General features: G+C 45.1%; 1 protein-coding gene across 1 annotated transcript in view; it reads right to left on the reverse strand.

Annotated features, from left to right (window-relative positions):
- Nucleotides 1-8114, reverse strand: part of cacna1ba (calcium channel, voltage-dependent, N type, alpha 1B subunit, a) — a gene marked incomplete at its 3' end in the record, with an annotated part of 117421 nt that extends 109307 nt beyond the window's left edge. Inside the window, exons 1-3 of the mRNA XM_084551414.1 lie at nucleotides 7787-8114; nucleotides 5354-5459; nucleotides 2594-2733 (exon numbers count right to left, since the gene is read on the reverse strand). Coding sequence (XP_084407540.1) covers nucleotides 2594-2733; nucleotides 5354-5459; nucleotides 7787-8046 — 506 coding nt within the window. The 5' untranslated portion in view covers nucleotides 8047-8114. The remainder of the gene's footprint in view (nucleotides 1-2593; nucleotides 2734-5353; nucleotides 5460-7786) is intronic.
- Between the last annotated feature and the right edge of the window lie 934 nt (nucleotides 8115-9048).

Genomic DNA, 9048 nt, shown 5'->3' on the forward strand with positions numbered 1-9048 from the left:
AGATTTCCAAGGAGGATGTGGATTGGAAGACCAGAAGGATTGATTTTGTATCATGAAAGTTGTAGTTCTGTTGGGATCAATGACTGATGTATTTCTAGTGAAAATGTCAAGCAATATCCAGGTGCCTGCAAGAGGAATTGTAGTTGGAACAGTTCCGCCATCATATATTGAACTAGCATGTCACTGGATGATACATGGAAGAAAGAATAATCCAAGAGAGAGTATCCTTGTGATCTGCCCGTTGATGTAAATCACTCAAAATGAAAATCTCCAGAGACAGCTAGCTGAGGCAACTAACGCTCCGGAAGTCTTTGTGCAACATTAGTGCTCCAGCAATGCTTCATCGCCGGAGTCCAAATCAACAGGAGAAACAGACTATTCCAAATATTATCTTGTTCAATTTGTTGTCAAGCAGCAACCTCTCCTCTCTGTCTGGTACGTTTTTACTCGAGCTGATAACAACTACAGTTACCTTTTGAAGGTAAAAAAGCCAATAAGAGTCCTTTAAAATAATACCTGCTCAGCAGGACTGCAGACTGACAACTGTTGGTATGTTGTACATAATCACAGTGTGCTTGTAAGGCTAACATGAATTGTTATGAGCAAACTAAAACAAAAGCTGTCAACTGCAGCTGCTTAGTTTGCCAGGTATCATTTAAAACTTGGCTAATTGGCTGCAGGCTGAGCCATGAGCTGTGCTCTCCAGCTGCATACCTGCAGGCAATGGATCCACAACAGCAGCAGAGGAAGGACAACAAGATGTGTTTACATTTTACATTTGTTTCCACAGAGCTATTACTGAGCTTATATACTGGCTCTGCTGCTTTCAACATAACAGTTGCGGTTTCAGAAACAAAATTTTGTCGTATGTTATGTTCCAATTCTGTTCCAATTTTATTATATATCAGGACCACTTTAGTCAAAGTAGTAAATTCTTTTTGGCGGCATGGCTCTGTTCTGGGAGAGCAGCAACGACTGGTCCCTGGTGCAGAACAGAGCCAGCATCAGTGATACGGGCATTAACACTGATAGACAGACACAGCATAAAAACAGGAGCTAGGGTGGAGGTGGCTGAGCTGGTGGTGAGCTGGGCTTGTGAGCTGATCGTGGCTCCTGTCTGAACTAACAGTTCATCTCATTAATGAAAACACCTCCTTTAGCAGTGAACCAATGACAGCATCAATAAAGAGCTGGATGAGGAGTATCGGGAAGATAAATACAACATTATGTTATACATAGTATTCGGCTACAGCTGACTGACTCTGGGATAAGGAGAGAGCCCCAACCACCACCTAGGGGTAGCTGTGGAGAACCAGCTTGGTGTTGGGCCATCCCTAACTCCTTTCATAAAGTATTTCTTCTCTGATTACTTGATTAATCAGTAGAATATTTGGTACAACAGTTAAGTACTAAATCACTGTAACAGATAAATGTTTAGTGAACTCCAAAAAGGGGATAAATGTTGGAAATACTTTTACACTATTGGTATACTGGTTTTAATCTTACATCTTGGGTCATTCAGAGTGGCGGAAGTAGCTCAACTAAACCAACCTAAATATGGTTGGGTTTATATAACAAACTTAACCCTTTCTTTACTCAAACTCATGTAGGTTCAAAGTGTAGGTTCACTTGTGGTTCCTAGTGTTTTTTTAAAAGTAGATTTGGATGTAGAGCCTTTAGCTACCAGGCCTCTGTCCTGTGGAACTAGCTCCCAGTTTGGGTTTGGGAGGCAGACACCCTCTCTACTTAGACTTAAAATTCTCTTAAAATAGCTGAGATGACCCTGAACCATCCCTTCCTTATGCAGGTATAGGTCTAGGCAGCTGGCCTCAAGCAAATGGGTTCCCCCCATATGAGCCGGGTCCTGCTCAAGGTTTCTTCCTTGCCCCCATGGCTTTAGTAATTTCTCTGGGGGGGTTCAGGCTCTGGGTTCTGTAAAGCGTCCTGTGACCATTTGAATTCTTACTGATGTGACACAAAACTGGAATGAATGGAATATTCCATCATGGTGAGTGTTTATCTGACATCAGGTGGCTGTGTCATGTGATGTCAATGCACTGTTTTTTTTTTTTTTACTCTCAGATAGATTTGTTTAGGAATGATCCTCCTTCTATTGTACAAAGCAGACATTACATGGTAGTTGTCACTTGACACCAGCTCCAGCACAACACATGAAACAGTCCACTTCACAGGGATGAAATGAGCTCCAGTGCCTCTGACAATCAGAATTCTCACTCAAAAGGCAACACTGTGTTATGGCTGGAAAATATAAATGGTTTTCATCATTCCACACAAAAAAAAAACCCTCCAAGATTTCCCTGAAACCCTGCATCACAGTAATTTGTGCACTGTAGGTTTTCTGCTCGCGTGATGCAGACACTGCCACCTTATCAAGCCTCTGTTTATTCAGACAGGAAGAAAGCACCCTGCCATCTGGAATGGCTCGACTCTAGTGATCATTAAAAATGCAACACATGCACACACGCACACACACACACAAGCAGCAAAGCTTTCCCCTCCCCTCATTAATCGCTGCTACCCATCAGCTCTATCAGTTAGCAGCTGTACAAGCCATTAGGCCAGCGCTACTCACCCTGTTAGGACCACCACAAAGTCCATTACATTCCACCCATTACGCAGGTAGGAGCCTTTGTGAAAAGCAAAGCCCAGGGCGATGATCTTGATGCCAGCCTCAAAACAAAATATTCCAATAAAGTAGGGCTCTGTGTCGTCCTGTTAGGAGAGAGGAGAGTGGAATGAGGAGGGTTCATGGAAATACAGACTTTTACCTGTGTTAATAAAAAGTACACACTGGACAGTTTATGTCATCTATTAAAATAAAAGGTCTAACATCAAGCTCTAAAATCAAGCCCTCTGCACCACAGTAGTTTGACAGTGGCCTACAGTTTAGTTTTAAGTGAGTGCAGGGAAGTAGGAGATGGTTTGGGGATGGTTAGGTAGCAGTTGGACGTCAGGGAAGGTACGTTTTGTTTGCAGAAAACATGACAGATTGATTTAACACTCAAAATATTAACAACAGAAATAACGTGTGTTCTTTTTGGACCTGGTAGTAATTATACTTTGTAGAAGCTCAACTTTGTCTGAGAATTGTCAGTTCCAATATACATTACACCAAACAAGACCAACTATGAGCTTTGGGAGGCTTGAATCAGTTCTGGCCGATGGATTTTCTTTATGCTTAATGCAGCGGCTCTGCTTCAGATGATGTACTGCATGGACAGCATGACAGAAAAATCTTTACTAGACCAGATACAAGTCCAACACGCAATATGCATAGTGTTCCATATTGCACCTTAAACTCTGCGGAACAGAGTTGGCCTGGTGGAGCCAGATTATGAGTCACTCCACATTTAGATTTGTGAGTGAAGGTTCTCAGTCATCCAGGTCATGGTACATCCACACAACAAGCTGAGACAAGGGACGCTGGACTTGTAGGGTTTCTCGAAGACGTTTCATGCGAGTAGCTTCTTCCGTTCTTACAGACTGGTGTGGAGTTGAGGTTTTAATAGGAGCATCTGTGGCATGACTAAGGTCTGTGACAACATGTAATCTGAGGAATCGGTTTTGATCCTCTTTTACTTCCCAAATGAATGGTACTCCAACAACCCATTATTGCCCAGAGACTCCACTATCAAGGAGTGAAGGGAAGTGTTTCAACCCCATTCACACCCGTCTGAGTGGGGAACACCCAGAGATGTTCCTACTGGGGGATGGGGAAACGTCTCTGAGAAAACCTACAAGTCTAATTGCACTTGTTAGAGCTTGTTTACAGAAAAAACATCTCTGCATGCAGTTGGATAGTCCTACAACCAATCAGAGCCATGTTGTTGCGCTCAGATGACACTATTCTGTCCACAACTATTTGAAGCCTGCCCAACTATTCTTTATCGGAGAACAACTTTCCGCCACAAAGAAATTGTGGACGGTTTGTTCGTTGTACAGTGCTTCACAAATATTTCTTATTCATCCATTCCCCCCAACTTCCTCCTCTTACACCCACTGTGGGACAATAACAAATAACATAACCAATTAAAAAATTAATTGCTTCATAGAAAAGTTATTAGGCGATTATTCAGCAATGAAAATAATCATTAGCCCTCGCATACTTGGCACAGCTCACTGACAGGAGTCAAGGCATTTTTAGCCCTGCAGTTGTTTATTAGGACTAGACAGCTGCTAGGGAAGGAAAGATACACCGATCCGCCATACCATTATGACCACATGCCTAACATTGTGTATGTCCCAAAACAGCCCTTACCAAGCCACCTTCATGGTCCAGTTCTGATGCCCATGTGCCCATTGTAGGAGCTTTCAAGAGAGGACAGGAGTCACCATGGACACACCGTGACTGTTCTGCAGCTACGCAGCCCCGTACAAAACAAACTGCTGTGTGTTCTAACGCCTTTCTGTCAGAAGCATTATTCATTTTTCGAGCAGTCTGAGGATCGGACCATATGGGCCAGATTTAGCTTCCCACATGCATCAACAAGCCTTGGCCGGCAGCAGATTTGGAGGTCTTCTGTCCTAATTGTCAAGCCATCACATTTTGGACCTGGCCAAAGTCACTCAAATCCTTCCACCCGCCAATTTTCCTGCTTCTAACATCAACTTTGAGGACAACGTTTTCACTTGCTACCTAATATATGTCTTCCACTGAGAGGTGTAACAAAAGCGACACATAATCAGTGCTATTGCCTTCAACTGTCAGAGGTCTTAAAGTTATGGCGGATCGGTGTAAGCCGTATAGGAGCAGAGCTGGTGACACATCTGATCACGATGAACTCTGTGGTGTGTCTGTCAGACAGGGGTTTTAGCCCCATCTCACAGAGTGGATCAATGAAAGCGGGCAGCTGCGAGGCTCCTTGCCTCAGGGAGTGACATTTCATTCTTAAAACAGCCCTGCCCCTGCCACCAGCCGCTCTTTGATTGGACAGAAGGGCTCACAGCACTCGCTTCTTTAATGGAAAGATTTAACAAGAGAGAGAGAGAGGTGGGGGGAGAACGCGCAGCAGGGGTAACCTGAGGTAATGATACACAGGGGCATCAAAGGCAGCTCTGCAGGTTTCAGATTAACCTGCGGCGCTGACGAGGAGAGACCCCAGCTGACACCGACGGCATGAAAAATGGAACACTGCTTTGCATTTACAATGATTATCAGTAAACAGCTTAATGCACGCTGAACGGTTCAAACGTATGAGAACACGAACAGAAAAAAAAAAGCGGGAGGACTGGATGAAGCTGTGTAGAAGTCTATAACTGATAGATAGCAGGAGGCACAGAGTCTGCAGCCTGAAAACAAGCCTCTTACAAAACAGGCAGCAGTCATACTCACCAAACGCTCCGACATCGGGGTTTTGTCTGAGGCCGGCAGGTGTTGCTCCAAGGCCAGCACGATGCAGTTGGCTATAATGGTGGCCAGGATCATGTACTCAAATGGAGTGCGAGTGTTAAGGAAGTTTTCAACAGAAGTCAAGACAGACAAACTACTAGACTACAAACTGCTGGGAACACATATTCTGCACCTGAAGCTGCAGTCAAATTTAGCTAAAAGATCTTTTGGCGTGCATCAGTGGCAGCTGTGGGACACGGCTGACATCTTATAAACAAAGAGAACGGAGAGAGTTTTACCAGACCCGGGCAAATCCTGGAAAAGAGAGTCATAAGACAGACAGAGCAGAACATAGACAGTGGGTCCCACATCCATACCGCATGATAATTCAAAGCAGCTTGAGGAAAAGGTAACCAGAGTTAATGTATTCAGATACAATACTTAAGAAAGTAATGCTGGTAGTATTACACACTAGATGTCGGTATCCATCAGTGTAACTACTCTACTACTACTACTACTACTACTACTGCTTACTGTTTATTTTTCTATTATTTTTTTACTTACTTTTTATTTATGTATTTATTTATTTATGTATGTTGAAGTTTCCAATACATTTGAACATGAATATAAACTAGAGCAAATTTTCCCACATAATCTAATATTTTTTTATTATTGCTATTCTTTTTAGGGAGGTTTCCAAGAAATTCTGGATTATTATTATTTGACACACAATGGTGCAATTTCCAGCTGGTATAAAACAGTGAGACTGTTAGACCGTTCATGGTTCATGGTGCGTTAACTGCCACGTGAGTAAGCACTAAGAATGTGTAGCCTGCTACTGAATAAAATATTCAGCTTGCATGTAAATAAAGCAGATTAAGCTCTTTTAACCACATAACAAAGACGACTTTTAGAGCCAAGATGAGGAACACGTCCCATAATGCATCTACATATCATGTTTCATTGGAGCACCCCGTCCCCTCCAGCCCCTGCCCTGCCTCATTAATGCCGTCTTCTGTCACCATCCTTGATTCATAATGCAGACTTCCTGTTAAATTTTTTAAGCCATGAGCCCAGGCAGAGAAACCCTGATGTTTCTCCAGGGTTGGGTTTTTCTTTGAGACTTTGGAAAGCCCCAAAACCACAGAAGCTGTTACAAAGCAGTGACGAGGAAACTTAATGCACCATTAAAACCCTGATATTCCTAAACTACGCTGTGGGCTTCTCACACATTCCTCTGTGATTTACAGACAGATGATCACACACCTTCTCTTCACCTGTCAGATAAAGATACAGCAACCGTCTACCCGTCTGTCACGGCCTAAAATCTCTGTCTTATTTCAGGAAACCGGACACAGCTCTGGGCAGATTGTTGGGTGTTTCCCTTCCCTGCACTGCACGCTGTTTGTGTCATTAGGCACCACCACCGCTCCGACATCCCCTGGGGACTGTTCCAGCTCAGCCAGGAGAACCTCAGGAGACGGAGTCTGCCAACGGGCTCCAGTCACTGGGCTCCAGCCGCTCGGGCGGCCACAATGCATCATCCTGCAGCGCCTGCCATGAATGCTCTGCATCAGAATAAAAGGCTTGGCAATGCGACATCACAGCTTGATGAGGGTTTGGTTCAGCACAAGGAGTAGCCAGCTAAAAGGCTCAAGAATGAATAAACACACAAGGTGTTGAATTCTTCCTCAGAAAGTGGCCAAAAAATCTGCACAGGTGAGAATCTGCACAAGTTCAACAGGTGGCACTGCAAGCTGTGTGTATTAAAAAGGCCCCAGCAGCTGCTTTCAAGCCCCATAAAGAGCTGCGTTTCACAAGCCACCAGCTTGTTTGTTTGGCGTCACACCCATGCAGATTGCTGGGAGTTCAGCACTATGGACAGCACCCTCTGCAGAACAGCAGCCTTCACCAGGAAATGTCAGGGATAGAAAGCCGGCATGCAGCCACTTTACCACCGCAGAAATGTCTAAGAAGGTAAGACAGCTTAACAAGAAAAGACAACCCTGGACTAGGAGACTTTACATTAAATATATTTCTGAACTGTAACCAAACACTAAACACGTTTTGCACTCAAGCTTCCCAAACGTACATGATCAAAGTTCTCTAAATTGATGAAATAACGCCACACTCCATTAAGAAACTAGTCTCTTTAAGGTTCCCTTGACTGTCAGCATCTGTGGGTACACTTTTCTAAAATAAAACTTGTCAAGAGTAATTTTTTTTATTTTATTTTTATGCATGTTTTATTAGTGCAGAATTAAAGAGTATTATCTTTAATGTAATTGCTGGAAGACGAGTGTATCGTTTTCTGGATGTTTGTTTCTACTGCTAGCGAGGAAGCTTAATTTGGCTTATTTTTAGGCGGAGTTCGGCGCAGTGGTGTGACGGGATTGCAGGGCTTGTCTACGGGGGCAGGCTGGGGTGTAAGGATATGGCCATTCGGTGATCTTTTTGGCATATTTCCGTATGATGTTATCCTCGCTGAAGATGAACAGAGAGCGGTTGACGGTGAGGCAGCTCTGTTTGACTGGGATGGGGTTGTAGATAGCCATGGTCCTGGCTCTCTGGGCCATCGTCTGCTTGTACACCCTCGGGCCCCCGGGAGGCCCCGGCTGTCGGCTGGCCCCTCTGGCCGGCCCCGCGGGACAGCCGCCTCCATAGCGGCTGGGCAGTTCGCCTTCAAAGCGAGACATTCTGGGATAGCGCGGATCTTGCTGGAGAAACCAAAACTGACACCGGGAAAGAGACTGTGGGGAAGAAGCATCACAACGCACGCTGTCGCCCCGTCCCCCAGCAGGTCCTTTGGGTGCGCGAGTCTGCCGCGACCGCAGGAGTCAAACATTCACAACCAAACGAGGAGAGGCTCTGTCGTCCACGTCGGCCTGATGGCTCCCATGCTGTCTCTGTCCCCGGCGTCAAATTGTTGCTCAAAGTTTGCGCGGTCTCACTCCTCCATGATACATCATTTTCATGGGTGGTCCTCCTCCGGTCGTCTAGCCCCGGTCCTCAGGGGGGGCTGCACACACGGGCGTGAGCACTGCAAGTCAAAGGGATGCTTCCAAAGGAGGACAATAATCCGAAGAATTAAATGAAATAAAAGTAAGAAATTGCCACTTTGATGCAAAAGACTGCGGCGCAGACAACAACTGGCTCACAGTGAGGAGTCAAGACATATCCTCCACCCGAGACCGTCCACAGACAGCAGCGGCAGCGGCAGCAGCAGCAGCATCCCCTTCCCCAAAGATCCCTGCGAGTTAATCGACTCCTCTCTGAAGCACCAAGCCCCACGGAAGGAGAACAAACAGGAACAAATCAAACCTTACAGAAAATAAAATAAGAAAAAATCACGCAGCCCTCCTCAGTTTCTTTGAGCAGAAATCCGAGCTGCTTGTTTCCACGAACTCGCCGTTGACGTGAACGCTGGAGACACCACTTTCCATCCGATGTTCCCCGTCCACAGACCCACACGTGACCCGACAAGACGCCAGCCAGAGGCTCCACCTGGACCGGCCCTGTTTCCATAGCAACAGGGAGGAGAGCAAGCGAGAGAGAGAGAGAGAAGCCACTCTGGTATCAAGTTACAGCATGAGGAGAGAGACTTCCGTCAATATTTTAAAAGTAAGAGCATGTTACTCAAGTATTTGACTGTGCACTCGCTTGCCAAAACATTAGGTACACTAGTGAATGCATTCCAA

This window comes from Chelon labrosus (genome assembly GCF_963514085.1).
Source record: "Chelon labrosus genome assembly, chromosome: 9".
Lineage (NCBI taxonomy): Eukaryota > Metazoa > Chordata > Actinopteri > Mugiliformes > Mugilidae > Chelon > Chelon labrosus.